This window comes from Actinia tenebrosa, unplaced genomic scaffold (genome assembly GCF_029948245.1).
Source record: "Actinia tenebrosa isolate PJP-AT-01 unplaced genomic scaffold, QUT_ActTen_1.0 PGA_scaffold4__44_contigs__length_22323623, whole genome shotgun sequence".
NCBI lineage: Eukaryota > Metazoa > Cnidaria > Anthozoa > Actiniaria > Actiniidae > Actinia > Actinia tenebrosa.
In genome coordinates, this window is record NW_028292581.1 from 17,638,492 (window position 1) to 17,657,369 (window position 18,878).

The 18,878-nt window shown below is 40.4% G+C and overlaps 2 protein-coding genes and 15 non-coding genes across 17 annotated transcripts; 10 read left to right on the forward strand and 7 right to left on the reverse strand.

Annotated features, from left to right (window-relative positions):
- The first annotated feature begins 88 nt into the window (after positions 1-88).
- On the forward strand, positions 89-161 carry Trnar-acg (transfer RNA arginine (anticodon ACG)). The gene has a single exon. It is a non-coding gene; the product is annotated as a tRNA-Arg (tRNA).
- A 3,242-nt stretch (positions 162-3,403) lies between these two features.
- On the forward strand, positions 3,404-3,476 carry Trnak-cuu (transfer RNA lysine (anticodon CUU)). The gene has a single exon. It is a non-coding gene; the product is annotated as a tRNA-Lys (tRNA).
- Positions 3,477-5,464: 1,988 nt separating this feature from the next.
- On the reverse strand, positions 5,465-5,537 carry Trnar-acg (transfer RNA arginine (anticodon ACG)). The gene has a single exon. It is a non-coding gene; the product is annotated as a tRNA-Arg (tRNA).
- A 378-nt stretch (positions 5,538-5,915) lies between these two features.
- On the reverse strand, positions 5,916-5,988 carry Trnak-cuu (transfer RNA lysine (anticodon CUU)). Its single transcript has one exon. It is a non-coding gene; the product is annotated as a tRNA-Lys (tRNA).
- A 606-nt stretch (positions 5,989-6,594) lies between these two features.
- On the forward strand, positions 6,595-6,666 carry Trnah-gug (transfer RNA histidin (anticodon GUG)). The gene has a single exon. It is a non-coding gene; the product is annotated as a tRNA-His (tRNA).
- A 59-nt stretch (positions 6,667-6,725) lies between these two features.
- Positions 6,726-9,184, forward strand: LOC148907328 (uncharacterized). The gene is made up of 3 exons (XM_089036963.1): positions 6,726-6,902; positions 7,017-7,079; positions 7,893-9,184. The coding sequence occupies exons 1-3, from the start codon at positions 6,796-6,798 to the stop codon at positions 8,578-8,580; spliced, it is 858 nt and encodes a 285-aa protein (XP_088893089.1). The 5' UTR covers positions 6,726-6,795; the 3' UTR covers positions 8,581-9,184.
- Positions 9,185-9,238: 54 nt separating this feature from the next.
- On the reverse strand, positions 9,239-10,564 carry LOC148907329 (uncharacterized). The gene has a single exon (XM_089036962.1). It carries the CDS (start codon positions 10,412-10,414, stop codon positions 9,332-9,334), a length of 1,083 nt encoding a protein of 360 aa, XP_088893088.1. The 5' UTR covers positions 10,415-10,564; the 3' UTR covers positions 9,239-9,331.
- Positions 10,565-11,054: 490 nt separating this feature from the next.
- Positions 11,055-11,127, reverse strand: Trnak-cuu (transfer RNA lysine (anticodon CUU)). The gene has a single exon. It is a non-coding gene; the product is annotated as a tRNA-Lys (tRNA).
- A 1,183-nt stretch (positions 11,128-12,310) lies between these two features.
- Positions 12,311-12,383, forward strand: Trnar-ucg (transfer RNA arginine (anticodon UCG)). Its single transcript has one exon. It is a non-coding gene; the product is annotated as a tRNA-Arg (tRNA).
- A 538-nt stretch (positions 12,384-12,921) lies between these two features.
- Positions 12,922-12,994, forward strand: Trnar-acg (transfer RNA arginine (anticodon ACG)). The gene has a single exon. It is a non-coding gene; the product is annotated as a tRNA-Arg (tRNA).
- A 944-nt stretch (positions 12,995-13,938) lies between these two features.
- Positions 13,939-14,010, forward strand: Trnah-gug (transfer RNA histidin (anticodon GUG)). The gene has a single exon. It is a non-coding gene; the product is annotated as a tRNA-His (tRNA).
- Positions 14,011-14,054: 44 nt separating this feature from the next.
- Positions 14,055-14,126, forward strand: Trnah-gug (transfer RNA histidin (anticodon GUG)). The gene has a single exon. It is a non-coding gene; the product is annotated as a tRNA-His (tRNA).
- Positions 14,127-14,583: 457 nt separating this feature from the next.
- Positions 14,584-14,656, reverse strand: Trnar-acg (transfer RNA arginine (anticodon ACG)). Its single transcript has one exon. It is a non-coding gene; the product is annotated as a tRNA-Arg (tRNA).
- A 1,198-nt stretch (positions 14,657-15,854) lies between these two features.
- On the reverse strand, positions 15,855-15,927 carry Trnak-cuu (transfer RNA lysine (anticodon CUU)). The gene has a single exon. It is a non-coding gene; the product is annotated as a tRNA-Lys (tRNA).
- An 878-nt stretch (positions 15,928-16,805) lies between these two features.
- Trnak-cuu (transfer RNA lysine (anticodon CUU)) lies at positions 16,806-16,878 on the reverse strand. The gene has a single exon. It is a non-coding gene; the product is annotated as a tRNA-Lys (tRNA).
- Positions 16,879-18,038: 1,160 nt separating this feature from the next.
- On the forward strand, positions 18,039-18,111 carry Trnar-ucg (transfer RNA arginine (anticodon UCG)). Its single transcript has one exon. It is a non-coding gene; the product is annotated as a tRNA-Arg (tRNA).
- A 479-nt stretch (positions 18,112-18,590) lies between these two features.
- Trnar-acg (transfer RNA arginine (anticodon ACG)) lies at positions 18,591-18,663 on the forward strand. Its single transcript has one exon. It is a non-coding gene; the product is annotated as a tRNA-Arg (tRNA).
- Positions 18,664-18,878: the final 215 nt, after the last annotated feature.

Here is an 18,878-nt window from a genome sequence, read left to right on the forward strand (position 1 = left end):
ACAGCTCTGCATGGCGGGCCAAAACTCTCATTCTGGGCTGGAAAAGTTCTTGATCATTATAATGTATAAAGCCAAGTTTGTTTATGGAGGCCCCGTGGCCCAATGGATAAGGCATCTGACTACGAATCAGGGGATTCCAGGTTCGAGTCCTGGCGGGGTCGCTTGAATGTTTTTTTTTTCTGTAGTTAAGAGTATGTACAGTACAAATTTTAGACATTCAACAGGACACCGCATCATGGAGTGCAAGAGTGATATATTTTACTAGAGAGAACCAACAAACAACTCCACTACATTACGAAGATTCCGAGGATCGAACACGGGTCGCATTGGTGAGAAGCGAGCACACTCATCGCTACGCCACCCATGCTTCCCAAAGCGAAATCCCGAGGAAGGGAGGGGACTCAGGGGTAAACGTAAGAATCGTCCAACAAAGCCCTTTTTAAAAGACTTCCGATATCTTTTACGTATTTTTGAAAATTTCCGACGAGCATTATCAATGCTTTTACCCCAAGGAGTTCCATCTCACCCGGGCACCAAACATGAAAATTATTTTATCGTGCCAGTCCGTTGAAAAATGCAGTTATCATGTAAGTTATAACGCTTCTTAACCCTTTTGGGTTGTTTTTCTTCTGCTCCTCCCAGTTAATTTTTTTTTATTTAAAAATAGTGATGTAAAGTGTAACCAAGTTGAAAACTGGTTGATAACATACTGGTTGAAGATTTATTCGAGTTTGTTGCGTTACGTTTGTACTAGCCATATTTCGAATGATGATGTAAGTGATCACGCAACAGTATTCGTAATTTGAAAAATAAATCAGTTCTGCTCCAGATTTTGTGCTGTTTAGTTGTGTTTTTGTTTAGTCCAAGTTTTAGTTTTAGTTTCACTTATTTTCCTGCGACCTATCTTGGAAAAGACCTGCAATGAGTTTCATCATCTTTGCCGTTCAACATCCACTTGGTCACAAAAGTATAAAATTCTCATTCTGGGAAATAAAAAAACCTTGAAACCTTGAAAACCTTGAAACGTTCAACACAAAAAATATAACTGGCTTGCAAAGCCTACCGTTCTTCAAGCAAACACGTAGCTCCGCTAGTAAAATGATATTTTTTCGCCTAATAATATGTCTGGTGGGTGCGCGTGCGGGGGTGGGGCTCAGGGTGGCGGAGAGCTTGTCTCTCCTTTATTTAGTACATATTCATATACTTATACTTCATTTATAGAGCATTTTTCGCTAATTACGCTGCTTAGGGTCTTTCTTTATGATGCATTTTTGTCATGTTTTGTTGTTTTTCTTGGGAGTTTTCACATAGGGATAACCTCATAACTTCCTTTCAAGTCGCCTATTATTGTGCTTTGTTGTTTTATTTGTATCGCTTTTTGCTAGCCTCTGCTCTTACTTGTATTTTACTATTTGTCAATAATTTATTTGCGATTTGAATAAACTATGTATGTATGTATGTATGTGCTCGAACCCACGACCCTGGTATTAAGAGTCCCATGCTCTACCGACTGAGCTAACCAGACACTTGTGAATCTATTTCTTTGTGTACAAAGACCTTCCTCTGTACTTTGTTTCCAGTGGTTCTTCGGTTCGTGCTTTAAAAAAAAAAAAATTGTACGGCAGTGGTGCAGCTCAATTGATGGGTTGCAGACATTCCCAAGAGAGTTAAAACACAAAACATGGCGGCCATTGTGGTACCGTTAACAATGGATACTAATGAGAAATCTTTTGTTAAATAGTACCAACATGGCCGCGATGACGTAACGTGCAAACGAAGAATGGGGTCAAACTGAAAGCATGTGCATTTGAAGAGAAAAAAGACAGAACTCATGCGATCTTTAATCTAATACACATCCAACGTGTTTAGTTTTATTGGTAAATCAGTCATCACTCCCTTGGTACTCTTTTTAACCTTCATGTTGGCTCATGTAGATTGACAAAGACCTTTACTTGTTAATTCTTTTGTTGTTCGACGGACGTGACGGACATGTCGGCCAACACGCGGCTACTGCACGAGAGAGGTCCTTTTCTCCAGAAAAGAGTTTGGCTCTATAACTGCAAATGACGTGTTCGACAAGCTCCATAATTTGGTTTGCTTTGAACATGACATTATCTGACGCGCTTATTTTAATTATTACTTCGCAAAGAAGGGCTACTCCATATATAGTCGGGGTTTCGAACATGACATTACCTCGAGCGCTCATTCTAATTATTACGTCACTATATTTGACTTGAAAAAAAAGAAAAAAGATAATCGATAAATAACCCAGGTTCGAATGCTGATCACGGCAATAGTTTTCTTTCATTTTGCTATCACCTGTTGTGGTGGTGTTGAGCCGTGATCGTCTAGAGGTTATAGGACATTGTGTTGTGGCCGCAATAACCCAGGTTCGAATGCTGGTCATGGCAATAGTTTTCTCTTATGATACTATCATCTGCAATGACGGTAATGAGCCGTGATCGTCTAGAGGTTAGGACATTGCGTTGTGGCCGCAATAACCCAGGTTCGAATGCTGGTCACGGCAATAGTTTTCTTTTATTCTACTTTCACCTGTCGTGGTGGTGTTGAGCCGTGATCGTCTAGAGGTTAGGACATTGGGTAGTCTTTATGGGAACATGGATGAAGAAACCACTCACCAAAAAGAAATAATACTCAAAATGTTGAACTAATGCAACCTACCTACTGTACTGTCAGTTGGACGATTGCTTCAATATTACGAGACAATTGTCAAACAAGCTGTAGTGAGGCGCGACCTTTTGATCAAAGAATAAGCTGTGTATATTTGTTAAAATGGAACAAAATGAATAAACGACCCCGCCAGGACTTGAACCTGGAATCCCCTGATTCGAAATCAGATGCCCCACCCATTAGGACACGGGACCCTTACTTTAATGTGAATACGCATGTAAAATAATAGTCATGTCGTATCAACCATGTTGGTAAATGTTGCTACAAAAAATATGTTATCGCCATACATGGTCAAGGATCTGCCAGTGTTTCATGTCATTGCATGCCCGAGGAGAATGATATCGCCTCGTCGCTGTTTCAACATTCTGAAATGCTAAATACTTAACCCTTTTGAAATACTGGATTTGTCCCTGTACGAATTAATGTTCAAGTCAACTACGCTACCTTATAGCCAGTTCGTTGTTTGCCCTGCTGACTGCGCTGTGATGATGCAACGGGTCTACATGGTATGTTTAGATCATAATTTATATTTTTAGGAGGTTACTTATTTTAATCAGTTTGTAATGCGCATGTGAGCATGTTCCTATGTAATACGCGCAATATAAGTATTAGATTATTATCGACTACGCCAGAATTCAAACCCGGAATGCCCTTAGTCTACCGCTCAACGTCAGCCAAGGTAATCGAATAAAACCGCGTCTCGGCTCGAAGTGCCCGGTTAGCTCAGTCGGTAGAGAATGGGACTCTTAATCCCAGGGTCGTGGGTTCGAGCCCCACATCGGGTGCAAATCAAACATTTTACTAGTTGAAGACTTTACGTTTCACGCTTGAGAAACTTTAGATCTTTGCTACCTATCCTTTTGACTTGGGCAATATAATGGTATCCCAGACCACGTTTCATTCCCTAGAGTATCATTTCTTTGTTCAAGGATGCGCATGAGAAGATGGATATGGATACACCTGATAGTCTTATAGTCTCAAGGGAATGACAAGTGGTCTGAAGTGGGAAAACCCAATCCAGTTGGTTTAGCTTATTTATGCGCGCTTCTCAAAAATTCATTCACTGCCGAGTACAAGACGCCCAATAAAAAATAACTGTAAATATCATCTCGAACGTCCTACGAAAAAAAACTTCATTCGAAGCTTCACTGTTTAAACCAAGTATAGAAAAAAGAAGGCTAATCAAAGTATTAAGATCATCCGGGTGAATGTAGTCCTGAGAAGGACTATTTGATGTGTGACTGACGTTTCGACAACCTGAGCGAAGTCATCTTCAGAGTCAAGTGAAGAATAAAATCAGATTGGTCATATTTATACTGCCACGATAACAATAGCCTAGTTACCTGGATTAGCGTAATTGGCGGTATGGGGTCTAATGAGTGCGAGTCGCAGTTTCGGTGTTGTGGGCGGTTTTATTGTTTCTAATAAGCCTATTATACGGGGCCGGTTGAGCGGTTTAGTAGATGATGCTCAAACTTGGTAAACCAACTTTCCAGCACAAGTCGTTGCTGCCTAGAAAAAGAAGATTGAAGGAGATAACGACCCCGCCAGGACTCGAACCTGGAATCGCCTGTAACTGATTCGTACTAGTCAGTTGGCATATCCATTACTCAACTACATCTTATGCAACAGCATTGGTTAACCTTCATCATGTATGTTGCCATTATTATGAATTTATGTATGAATTTGTAAAGCATTTCACGCATGATTTTTACGGCCATGAGGCCGACGCTGAATCAGAGAAAGTGCACTGAGAGAACATAGAAATAACTCGGGCGCTCGTACGTTCCCCTTTACAACCTGCTGCTCGCCAATACCTGAGAATCAAATAGCAGAATTTAGTATAGGTTCGAAACGTACCACAAGACCACATGACCGGTTAGATCAGACGGTATTGCATGGAAATTTTAAGCCCAGGGTCGTGGGTTCGAGCCCCACATTGGGCGAGAAAAGTTTTCTTATCTTGCTGAAAGACTGCATGCTTGCTTGAAGCTAGAACAATATACTTAAGGCGCGATTACACGGAGCAATTTCCTCTGCAACTTATCCTACAACAGCATTGAGGCCCCGTCCACACGTATCCGGAAATTTTTATATCCGCAAATTTCTTTTTGCGGATTCGAAAATGTTCGCGTCCACACGCAGCGTATTCGAATCGTTTTCAAATTGTTTTCGCTGTCCACACGTATCTGGAAATTTCTTGATCCGCCCTGATGCACGCTAGTGCCTAGTCTATTTGACGGATAGTAATTGTTATTGAGCATGCGCAAAATCGTGTTTAAGTCACCGTATTCGAAAATTTGCGGATACGACCGTCCACACGTATCCGTCGTCGGAGCGTTTTCGAAAATTTCCACTCTAGAGACCGTTTTCGTAAATTTCCGGATACGGATACAACGCGATGTAGACACAACCCGTATCCGCAAAATAATTTGCGGATAAACAAATTTCCGGATAAGTGTAGACGGGGCCTGAGACACAAGTTGCATGAGCGTTTACATGGTGTGAACAGAGATCCAAACAATTGCTGCAACTTGCTTCGCAACATTTTATTCAAATTGCGCTGTAAGTTACACGCTGCTATGCTACATGCAACTTGCGAAGCAACTCGGTTTCGAGAAAAATTGCAGAGAAAAATTCTTTCGCATTAAAGTCATTTGTTTTTTTGCCCTTCTCACACGTGAGTGAAAACGCTCCATAACACGATTTCATCCAAAACTTTACTGCTTGGGCCAAGTTGAGAAAGAATGAATTGTCATACAGGATTAAAAAACGACCCCGCCAGGACTCGAACCTGGAATCCCCTGATTCGTAGTCAGATGCCTTATCCATTGGGCCACGGGGCCGCATCTGAAATAAGATCAATGAAAGACTTCCAACTATGCATAGTCAGATCCATATCAGTCCTGATTATCTTGGTAGTTGGATCAGGCACACGGCGTCAGTCGTCTTAGAGATAAAATTAAGCATTTTTAAGAATTCGAAATTGAGAATTTCGGCACCTCGTTCCAGGGGTTAAAAATCGTTCAACCAAGCCATTTTTAAAGACTTCCGGTATGAGTACCCCAATGAGTCCCCCTCTCCCGGACACGAAGTAAAATTGTTTTATCGTGCTAGTCCGGTGAAAAGTGCGCAGTTATCATGTATGTTACGCAAAAAATATAACTGGCTTGCAAAGACCAACTATTCTTCAAGCAAACTCAGCTAGCAAAAATCTATTTTTGCGCCCAATGTGGGGCTCGAACCCACGACCCTGGGATTAAGAGTCCCATGCTCTACCGACTGAGCTAACCGGGCACTTGTTATAAGATTTCTTTGTGTACGAAGACCTTCTCCTGTACTTTGTTTCCAGTGGTTCTTCGGTTCATACTTTGAAGAGAACAAAGACAGAACTCATGCGATCTTTAATCTAGTGCACATCCAACAGGTTTTGTTTTATTGGTAAATCAGTCATCACTCCGCTTGGTACTTTTTTTAACCTTCGTGTTGGCTCATGTGGACTGACAAAGAACTTTACTTGGCAATCCTTGTGTTGCTCGACGAACATGACGGACATGGCAGCCAACATTGACAACTGCACGAGAGAGTTCCATTTCCCCCCAAATTAAAACTGTTCGGCTCTATAGCTACAAATGACGTGTTCGACAAGCTCCATAATTTGGTTTGCTTCGAACATGACATTATCTGACGCGCATATTTTAATTATTACGTCGCAAAGAAGGACTACTCCACATATAGTCGGGGTTTCGAACATGACATCACCTCGAGCGCTCATTCTAATTATTACGTCACTATATTTGGCTTGAAAAAAAAAAAGATAATCGATAAATAACCCAGGTTCGAATGCTGGTCACGGCAATAGTTTTCTTGTATTCTAGTATTACCTGTCGTGGTTGGTGTTGAGCCGTGATCGTCTAGAGGTTAGGACATTGCGTTGTGGCCGCAATAACCCAGGTTCGAATCCTGGTCACGGCAATAGTTTTCTTTTATTCTACTATCACCTGTCGTGGTGGTGTTGAGCCGTGATTATTAGGGAGTTTAAGATAGGGCAGCTACGGTAGACTACTACGGTTGAACGCGGTTCGTGATCTGGGACGAGTTTCAATGCGCATGGATGAAAATTCATGCATGCAGTGGCTGGCCGTGAATCCGGTATCATTTTGGCTTCCTATTTCAGCCATGGCTTCGCCGAATGCAGAAAATGAAAACTGGTGAGTGTTTATCATAAGTTTTTTGCAAATGCGTACGTATATCAGGTTAAATTTATGAGAATGTATTGTATAGCTTGCTACAATTTAACACGCTGTAATATCGCAATTTTTTAGTTCCACAAGTCCATGCAATGTTCCACGTGTGGAGTCGGATGTCACCGGTTCTCTTCGCAATAAGTAAGTAAAAACAATCAAAACTACTTTGTAATTCTTTCACAAGAGTTAATGCAGAGAGAGAATAAAGTCCATTAAAATGTTTTTCTTAGTTGGGGTTGATTGTCACATCACCTTATTTTAATTGCAACAAGCGTTCGCTCTAAAATATTTTTATATTTGTACTTTCAATCCCACGACACTTAGGAAACGAAGTAGGAAAATAATGTACTATTATTATTGTTATTGTTATTATAGTTATTACTATTATTATTATTATTATTGTCATCATTATTGTTGTTTGAATGCAATTAGTTTAAAATCATGAAATATTTTGCTGGACTAACAACAACTAATTTGCATCTAACATGGAATAAACCAACCATGCACTTGCGACATCCTCACTGGAAAAAAAAACTTATGTTGATAAACTTTTTCATTTCCTTCTTGTGTCGTTCTTTCTGTTCCTAATTTTATCATTCTATGCAGGAAATTTTGTATTTGCGGCTCAATAAAGTTTTGTCTTTCTTGGCACTAATCAATTATGAGCAATATATTGAGAGAGGTGCTTTGCTAGAGTATTTTCCTTATATCCGTGAGACACTTTTTAAGAAATTGCACTAATTAGTTCTCGCTAGTCTTTGTTCAGTAAAAAAAATTGCACTAAATTAAATTTGCGATTTTGTCAGCAAACTATTACACAGATGTAATGGAAGCCCTTTCTCTATTTCATGGGTACAATATATTTGCACTTAATCATTCGCTTATTATAACTTGGTATTCAATTATGTTTAGGGCATGAAAAAAAATTTATTTCTTTTTTTATTTCATTTACAGTGGAACATTTAGATGGACAGAGGAACGAGATAGACTTCTTCTACGACAAATAGTATCCCTCGAGCCTTTTGCCTACAAAGCTGGGACTAAAGAAGCAGGTCTTAGGTGGACAGAAGTAGCAGAACGGATCAACTGCTATGCTCATTTCTCAAGTCAACCTAGAGATCAACGCAGTGTGAGGGAACGTTTCAACAAATTGTTGGCAGACTTCAAGAAAAAAAGCAGGAATGAAGAGTCTGCAAGTGGCATTGCTCCTGATGACCAAACAGAAAATGAGATGATATTGGAAGAAATAGTCGAAAAAATGAAATCTCCGCTGATCCAAGTTGCAAGGGATGAAAAAAATCAGGAAAAAAAGAGACAAAATGCCATATTCATTAGGAACAATGCAATGGAAACATGGTCTAAAACAAGAAAGAGTGGTAGTGAAGGTGGTGATTCGGGTTCAGAGGGGAACGGCCAAGTAGAGCAGGCGTTGACCAAAAGACGTAAAACAAGAAAAGGAGGGTCAGAAGCACTGCAGTACTTGGCTGAAAAAACAGAAGTAGAAACCGCTCTGCGAAAGCAAGATCTTGAATTACGCAGAGAAGAAATGCGTCTTCAAGCAGAACAGCAAAAGGAACATTACAAATTGCAACAGCAACAGATGCAACTTATGGCTGACATTGTCAAAAGACTAGCAAAATAAGTTTTTGCCTTTTAAACCACTCGGTTCTTGTTTGGATTTGTATGTTAAATTACATTACTTAATGTAATGTGAAACGCACTTTAATAATACTTTCCACTAGCTAGTGTTTTTGTTCTATTAGAAATGCTTTTATCGATGTCGTACAGTATATCAGTCACAAAACAAAACTAAAGTATGAGAAACCAAGATGCGTGTGTTACGTATGTAAGCTATTTATTCAAAACTGCATTATTCAACTTATAGAAATAATATTATTGTGAATATATATTGAATAATTTTAAGTATTTGTAAATATTTATTACTGATCAAAGTGTAAAACCTGGTTTACCCGAGCAACGCAAATACACAAACAAACGAAAGGACTGGCTTGCGTTGTAGTATTGCGTTTGCGTTTTCACCGGTACGGTTCACACGTTAAAAATGAAAGAATGGAAACCTTTCCATTTTCTTGCGTTTGCGTTTGCACTTGCGTTGCTCGTGTGAACCAGGCTTAATAGTCAATTGGACCAGGTTATAGTAACTATTATTATAATATAACAATTATTAATGTAATTATGAAGATGTATTACCAGAAGGCTTAATAAACCCAAGAAAATAGATGTAACCGATGGAATTTCAATTGGGGTATACTAAAATGTATCAAATTAAATAAGATCTATTTCAGGGGTGTAATGACCTACTTTATTCTATTAAAAACAACAACAAACAAACAGAAGAGCGTTGCAATATTTCCAACAGGATATTATGCGCTTTATGCTAAATAGTCAGCTAATGTTGGAGGCTCAACTTGAAATGACTCAGAGGTTGTATTACCATACAAACAAGTGAGCATGTCTCTGAACAATGCACTTATTATGTACTGCTTTCCTACTGCACTTAATCCTATCTTTAAGTTTTTCTTATAGTCAATGAACTTGAAGTAGTTCGAGACATCGCGAAACAACCACTCCACGGAGACTCGGACTGAGCTCATAGCTTCATTGAAAGACCTCATATCAGGTGTTAGAACAGGAACATCTCCAACGCGATAGGGACACATCAAGTTGGGGCGGAGCGGGTAGGCTTGGTCACCGTATACACAGAGAACGTTCCCTGCTGGGTTAAAAGCTATTCTTTCAAGGGTTCCCAAGAGTCCTGAGTTTCTTAACGTCCCTGCATCATGTCGGCACCCTTCCACTGGACCGTAAAGATTGGCTATCAAACCATTTGGAAGTGCTAATGCTTGAAACTTTAGCGCGTGAACTCGTTTGTGTCCGTTGTATACTACGTTTTGGTGTAAGCCGGGTCTGCATATTGGACGGACAGTCCCATCAATGAAGCCAAAACAATTCGTTAGAGGAGCGCCTTTTCTTAATATGGCTTCTGAATATCGTTGAAAAGATGCTCTGGAGAGAAAAGGTTGATTCCAGGAGGATAAACGGAAACCATGAGTTTCATAAATCCAGTCAAGCACAGTGTTTGTTATCATGCTTATCTCGGGTATTGGACGAGCGAACGTAGGAATCATATCGTAATACCGACCAGGGTAGGCCAATCTCTTTAGCAGCATGCACAAGCCCTCTAATCCACTGCAGACAGTCCCTTGAGAACAAACGAAGCGTACAGGTAGCTGCAGATGGTTCCCTAACACTGGTATATCCTCTTTTGCGACTCTGAAGTTAGATTCGCACTCGCTAGAACTCAAGTCATCCAAGCAAAAGGAGTCGTATTTCCAGAATGGATAAGAAGGATTAGAGGGTTTATATTCTTCATATAAAATCAAGAACTCATCCTCTCTCAAAATACTATCAGCAAAAGCAATGACGATTGCATTTCTTATATCTTCAAACGACATTTCTGCTAGCCAACACTCGGATAGCACTCGGTTGCGAATCAAAATATATCATTTTTTGCGACCACTGAACCGTATACGGTATGCTCGATCCAGTATTCACCAGACGCGTTCAACCGTAGTAGTCTACCGTAGCGGTCTTATCTTAAACTCTCTATTGTCTAGAGGCTACGACATTGCGTTGTGAATGACGTAATAGTGAATTATCAAACAAGTTGTGCTGAGGCACGTTTAGGTGAGCAAAAATAAAACCATGTGAACGTATTTTAACCCTGAGTCCCCACTCTCCCAGGCACGAAATAAAATTGTTTCATCATGCTGGTGGGTTATAAAGTGCAATTATCATGCATGCTATAACGCTCAACGCAAAAAATAATTACTGATCTTATCAAAATCCATTGTTTTCAGCCTGCATTATCCCAACGAATGCATATAGGAAAATCAGACATTCATTATTGGCTTTGTTTCTATGATAAACAAGCTAAAAAGAAAACAATTGGATTTTGATAAGAACAATAATTATACTAGATAATCACTTCGAATGCTGCGTGCCTCAGTAATTATCTATTAAATATAACTGTCTTGCAAAGACCTAACGTTCTTCAAGCAAACGTGTAGCTCAGCTAGTAAAATGTTATTTTTGCGCCCAATGTGGGGCTCGAACCCACGACCCTGGGATTAAGAGTCCCATGCTCTACCGACTGAGCTAACCGGGCACTTTCTTCTTTATTTCATTGTATTCAAAGTCCTTCTCATGTACTTGGTTTTCTTTGGCTTTGATATCGGTGTTTTTACTTTGAAGATTAGATAGACAACTCGTGACTTTGATGATTAATCAATTAATCAAGACAGACATAAGACATTAAATTATAAGTTTTTTGGTTTCAAAGGTAAATCAGTCATCTTTTCCTTTGGTATTGTTGTCTCCCAGAGGAAGACCATCTTTCCCTAGTTATTTTTGTGTTGTTGAACGGACGTAGCGATGCCAGGTTTATTCCCATGACATTAAAAAGCACTTCCGATCCAGTGCCTGTGTTAATTCGACCTGAAGCGCTAGTTTTAATGGTTTGTACGGCCACCATGACGTTGGACAAGAACAATGTAATGTCTTTTCATGACAAGAGACTTCATTTCTCACAGATGACATCGAAAATTACTTTCGTCTTTCTCTCCAACTTGGCTGCTGTGAAACCTCCGCTGTCATTCCAGTCAACGCCGCTACAGCATGAGAATGGTGACGTCCATTCCGGTGCTGTGACCGAGCCAGGACAGGAAGTGCGCGGTTTGGAACATGACGTCGCATTGCGCGCGCTTATTCGAATTATGACGTCATAAAGGTGATTAGACTAATGACCTAAGTTTTAGCTTGATATCACACCCGATAAGAACATAATAATCTGCGTTTTACTGCTTACAGTAGAACAAATGCACATCATACAAGCTCTATACAAACAGGTAAAGTTCAGGCCATCTCATGATAAGCAAGAAATAATCGCCATCTGATTTTCGCGCGTTTTGAGTTCCTTCTTTTCATCAAGTAATGAATGTATAAAACAGGAGATTACTGGTTAAATCCAACCTGTCGCGTGCACAGTCTTCTTGGATAAAGAAACAAGACATGAAAATGTTATCAAGACAAGGAAAACCAAGACCCTTCATGGTGTATTGGGAAAATTAGATTTGAGTATCGCAAATCTTGTTTCAGCCGTTGCTGGGATTGTTGCAAGAAGGAGTGTCGAGATCTACTTTTCGTTTGGATTACGACAACAATTTCAAAAGATTGTCTTTCTTACACGGCCTGCTGCAACTGATGTACTTTACCCTGTCTGTGCAACTGGAACCCTCTGACTTTATATTATTGATGAACAAACTAATGTAATAGAGTCGTTAATCAAATAAGACCTCGTGGCCTAATGGATAAGGCATCTGACTTCGAATCAGGGGATTCCAGGTTCGAGTCCTGGCGGGGTCGTTTGATACTCTGAGTCACTTTGATCCTCTGCTTGATACGAGAACAGTGATATCATTTTTTCCGCCATCGATCTTTAGCCTGCGTCACATCCGGAATTTTCTTCGTATTTACGAAGGGCCTGCGAAGAAAATTCCGGATGTGACGCAGGCTGTCGATCTTGAACCTTGGCAAAACGCTCTTTTCTTCAACTCAGACACTAAAAAAAGATGTTTTAAAAATCTCCAAATGCTACCCAGATAATCAAAAGGTAGATCTTTATTCTACTTTCCCATATTGTAGCATCATGTCGGCTCCACTAAATGATGGTTTTCGAGGCGGCCATGTTAGAGGAACTTAACAAAAGCATTGTCAATGAATTCTTTTGTTATATCCTCCAACATGGGCGCCGTGTCTTTGTTATTTAATTCTCCTGGGAATGGTACAAAACCATCAATACCGCTCAGTGTTAGACAGCTTTGCATGGCGGGCCCCAACTCTCATTCTGGACTGGAAAAGTTCTTGATCATTGTAATGTATAAAGACAAGTGTTATCCATGGAGTCCCCGTGGCCCAATGGATAAGGCATCTGACTACGAATCAGGGGATTCCAGGTTTGAGTCCTGGCGGGGTCGTTCGAACGTTATTTTTCGTAGTGAAGGCAATGTGGTGAAGAGGATGTACAGTACCAATTTAAGACATTCAGCAGGAAACCGCATGAACTCCGGACTGATTCAGCTACTCAGCTCGTGAAACAATCTTTTGTGATTGTTAAACGTGTAATAGACGATTGCTAATGCTTTTGAATAGTAACGCGATAGATTGCTTGTTACTAGCTTCTTCTCGGTATCAAGAACAGTTCAAAGTCAAGAAATAGGAACTTGAAAAACTTTTTTTTTCTCCTTTCTTTTCTCATAGGTAAAGGTCATCCTCTACTATCCCTGTTTCATCGAGATTTTAAAATTAGCTTTAAGCATAAATTGCGCAATTTGTTCCTTACATTTAGTTCCAATGTTAGTCATCTCGAAGAATAACAGTGTCTTTTCATGTGCATTAATCATACAAAGAAACGTTAAAATATTAAGCTCAAGCTAAAGATGTCCACTTCTCTGGGAACGGCCTCAAATCTATCGAATTTCATTGGCTGTTGAAAATGACATAGCAACGAACTCTTATTTGAAAACAGGATAAACAAACCTACCAACGGAAACCAAGCAAAACAAATGGACAAGAATGGTATATATCTTCGAATCTTGAATCAAATCCTATTTCCACAATTTGTCGAATATGTAATCTGTTACAAATAGAAAACGTAAACAAGCTGTTAGAAAAGGTTAACCCGGTATTTTATAGTTAACGATTCTGAGTTAAAGCATGTGCTCTGATGACCTGGTCGTAAGATTCTGGCTTCCGGCAAGTGGGGTTTCCCGAGGGTTTCCCGGAGCCTACGATTTAGCTAATGAGTAGGGTCTGGCAACAAGAATGGACAATGCGTTGTGGCCGCAATATCCCAGGTTCGAATCCTGTTCACGGCAAAAGTTTTCTTTTATTCTACTATCACCTGTCGTGGTGGTGTTGAGCCGTGATCGTCTAGAGATTAGGACATTGCGTTGTGGCCGCAATAACCCAGGTTCGAATCCTGGTCACGGCAATAGTTTTCTTTTATTCTACTATCACCTGTCGTGGTGGTGTTGAGCCGTGATCGTCTAGAGGTTAGGACATTGCGTTGTGGCCGCAATAACCCAGGTTCGAATCCTGGTCACGGCAATAGTTTTCTTTTATTCTACTATCACCTGTCGTGATCGTCTAGAGACTAGGACATTGCGTTGTGGTTATAATAACCCAGGTTTGAATGCTGTTCACGGCAATAGTTTTCTTTTGTTCTACTATCACCTGTCGTGATCGTCTGGAGGTTAGGACATTGCGTTGTGGTTATAATAACCCAGGTTCGAATGCTGTTCACGGCAATAGTTTTCTTTTGTTCTACCATCACCTGTCGTGATCGTCTGAAGGTTAGGACATTGCGTTGTGGTTATAATAACCCAGGTTTGAATCACCGCATCTGGTCATCGCAATAGTTTTCTCTTATTCTACAATTACCTGTCGTGGTGGTGTTGACTCCAGAACACGATTTCATCCAAAAAGTTACTGCTTGGTCCAAGTTGAGAAAGAAAACATTGTCCAGTACAGTATTAATATATAGAAAAAAAGGATTAATGATATACGACCCCGCCAGGACTCGAACCTGGAATCCCCTGATTCGTAGTCAGATGCCTTATCCATTGGGCCACGGGGCCGCATCTGAAAACTATGTTTCTATGCATAGTCAGATCCATATCAGTTCTGATTACCTGTGTATTGAGTCGTATCGGGCACGCGGCGTCAGTCGTTATATTTTGCTTGTCTTGGTAACTTTGTCAACTGTTTGGTTTCACTTGACGTCGTTTCCTGTCGTGTGTGGAATGTTTATCGGCTGAGACACACAAGTAAATGTTCAAAATAATTTTCTTTGACTGAGAGCATATGAAAATTTGCTACACGCTTGTGCGCTCAAATGGAATGTTCAAAAGTAGGCATTCATGGACTTGAAGGTTGTGTGACTAGAGATATAGGTAGAAAAATTGGAAAAACTAGACGCCTGCCTGGTATTTCATAAGGGATGGTCAGTGGTCCCGTGGGACTAAGATTTTCTAAAACTAAAGAAAAATTTGATATTTGTAACGTGCATATGATATGCATGTGCTCACATGCAAGCTTTCTAGATCGAATAGACCGTTTTCTCAAGGTTGCGTGCGCATACAACTTGACGGGCCATAAACTGAAAAATGCAAATTCAGTAGAATTGAGAAGACAGTTTTATATTTAAAGAGGAGAATAATTAATTTCATGATTTCTTAACGAATAAAAAAAACCAAAAAAACAATGCATGATAACACTCATCATAAAGCTCGTGTTCTGGTATCGTGGTCCGTCAAGTTTCTTAAATTTGATTGCGCACGCAGCCTTGAGGAAATGTCTATTGGAATCTAGAATTTGATTTTTATGGAAGGACGAAAACGGACAAAAAACCTGGAGAAAAACCCGCGAACACAGGAGAGAACTAATAAACAACTCTACTACATTACGACGAGTCCGAGGATCGAACACGGGTCGCATTGGTGAGAGGCGAGCATTTTCCAAAGCGAAATCCAGAGGGAGAGAGGGGACTCAGTGGTAAACGTAAGAATCGTCCAACGAAGCCCCTTTTAAAAGACTTCCGATATCTTTTACGTATGTTTGAAAATTTCCTACGAGCATATCCACTAATGCTTTTACCCCAAGGAGTCCCCCCTCTCCCGGGCACGAAACTTGAAAATTGTTTTATCGTGCTAGTCCGGTGAAAAGTTGGAGTTATCACGTATGTTAAAACGCTCAATGCAAAAAAATAACTGGCTTGCAAAGACCTACCTGTCCTTCAAGCAAACGTGTAGCTCAGCTAGTAAAAAGCTATTTCTGCGCCCAATGTGGGGCTCGAACCCACGACCCTGGGATTAAGAGTCCCATGCTCTACCGACTGAGCTAACCGGGCACTTGTTATATGATTTCTTTGTGTACGAAGACCTACTCCTGTACTTTGTTTCCAGTGGTTCTTCGGTTCATACTTTGAAGAGCACAAAGACAGAACTCATGCGATCTTTAATCTAATACACATCCAACGTGTTTAGTTTTATTGGTAAATCAGTCATCACTCCCTTGCTACTCTTTCTAACCTTCATGTTGGCTCATGTGGACTGACAAAGAACATTACTTGGTAATCCTTGTGTTGTTCGACGAACATGACGGACATGGCGGCCAACATTGACAACTGCAAGAGAGAGTTCCATTTCCCCCCAAATTAAAACTGTTCGGGTGTTCGATAAGCTCCATATTTGGTTTGCTTCGAACATGACATCACCTGACGCGCTTATTCTAATTATAACGTCACAAAGAACGACGAACTCCATATATAGTCGGGATTTCGAAGTGAGGTCACCTCGAGCGCTCATTATAATCATTACATCACTATATTTGACTTAAAATAAAAATTGATAATTGATCAATAACCCAGGTTCGAATCCTGGTCACGGCAATAGTTTTCTTTTATTCTACTATCACCTGTTGTGGAGGTGTTGACCCATGACCGTCTAGAGGTTACGACATTGCGTTGTGGATGGCAAATAGAGAATTGTCAAACGAGTTGTACTGAGGCACGTTAAGATGAACAAAAATAAAACCATGTGAACTTATTTTACCCCTGAGTCTCCACTCTCCCGGGCACGAGATAAAATTGTTTTACCGTGCTGGTGCGGTGATAAAGTGCAATTATCATGCATTTTATAACGATCAACGCAAAATATATATCTGGCTTGCAATGACCTAACGTTCTTCAAGCAAACGTGTAGATCAGTTAGTAAAATAATATGTTTGCGCCCAATGTGGGGCTCGAACCCACGACCATGGGATTAAGAGTCCCATGCTCTACCGACTGAGCTAACCGGGCAATTTCTTTTTAATTTCGTTGTATTCCTTCTCCTGTACTTGGTTTTCTTTGGCTTTTATATCGGTTCTCCTTTGAAGACTAGATAGACAACTCGTGAGTTTATGATTAATCAATTAATCAAAACAGACATAAAACATTTAAATTATAAGTTTTTGTTTCACAGGTAAATCAGTCATCTTTTCCCTTGGTATTGTTGACTCAGAGGAAGTTCATCTTTCCCTAGTTATTTTTGTGTTGTTGAACGGACGTAGCGATGCCAGGTTTATTTCCATGACATTAAAAAGCACTTCCGATCCAGTGCCTGTGTTAATTCGACCTGAAGCGTTAGCTTTTATGGTTTGCACGGCCACCATGATGTTGGATGTAATGTCTTTTCATGACAAGAGACTTTTTTTCTCACAGATGTCCTCGAAAATTGCTTTCGTCTTTCTGTCCAACTTGGCTGCTGCGAAACCTCCGCTGTCATTCCAGTCAACACCGCTACAGCATGAGGATGGTCCATTCCGTTGCTGTGACCGAGCCAGCACAGGAAGTGCGCGGTTTGGAATATGACGTCACCTTGCGCGTGCTTATTCGAATTATGACGTCATAAAGGTGATTAGACTAATGACCTAAGTTTTAGCTTGATATCACACCCGGTAAAAACATAATGATCTGAGTTTTACTGTTTACAGTAGTACAAATGGACATCACACACAGGCCATCTCATGATTAGCAAGAAATAATCGCAACCTGATTTTCGCGCGTTTTGAGTTCCTTCTTTTCATCAAGTACGTAGTGAATGCATAAAACAAGCCAGGGATTCCTGGTTAAATCCTGCCGTTCTGTTGCACAGTCTTCTTGGATGAAGAAACCAGACACTTCAGTACATTAATTGAAAATGTTATCAAGACAAGGAAAACCAAGAGCCTTCATGGTGTCTTGGGAAAAATTTAATCTCGTTGAGTCTCGCAAATCTTGTTGCAGCCGTTGCCGGGATTGTTGCAAGAAGAAGTATCGAGTTCTACTTTGCGTATGGATTGCGGTAACCATTTCGAAAGATTGCCTAGCTTACACTGCCTGCTGCAACTGTTGTAACTTACCCTGTCTGTGCATCTGCAATCCTCTGACTTTATATTATTGAAGAACAAATTAATGTAAAAGAGTCGTTCATCAAATAAGACCTCGTGGCCTAATAGATAAGGCATCTGACTTCGAATCAGGGGATTCCAGGTTCGAGTCCTGGCGGGGTCGTTTGATATTCTGAGTCTCTTTGATCCTCTCCTTGATACGAGAACAGGGGTATCATTTTTTCGCCATCGATCTTGAACCTTGGTAAAATGCTCTTTTCTTCCGTTACGTAGTCTTGTTGGTGACATAGATGAGAAACGCAGACACCAAAGAAAAGATGTAAGAAATTCCAAATGCTACCCAGATAATCAAAAGGTAGATCTTTATTCTATTTTCCCATATTGTAGCATCAAGTCGGCTTCGCTAATTGATGGTTTTCACGGCGGCCATGTTAGAGGAACTTAACGAAAGAATTATCAACGAATTCTTTTGTTATATCCTCCAACATGGGCGCCGTGTCTTTTGTTATTTAATTCTCTGCTTGGGAATGGTTGAAAACCATTAATACCGCTCAGTGTCAGACAGCCGTTGCATGGCGGGCCCAAACTCTCATTCTGGGCTGGAAAAGTTCTTGTAATGTATAAAGAAAATATTTTAACGGAGGCCCCGTGGCCCAATGGATAAGGCATTTGACTACGAATCAGGGAATTCCAGGTTCGAGTCCTGGCGGGGTCGTTCGATCGTCATTTTTCGTAGTGAAGAGGATGTACAGTACGAATTTTAGACATTCAGCAGGAAACCGCATGAACGACGGACTGATTCAGCTACTCAGCTCGTGAAACAATCTTTTGTGATTGTTAAACGTGTAACAAACGATTGCTAATGCACAAGGCAATGGATTTACTGGCTTTTGAATAGTAACGCGACAGATTGCTTGTTATACTTCTTCT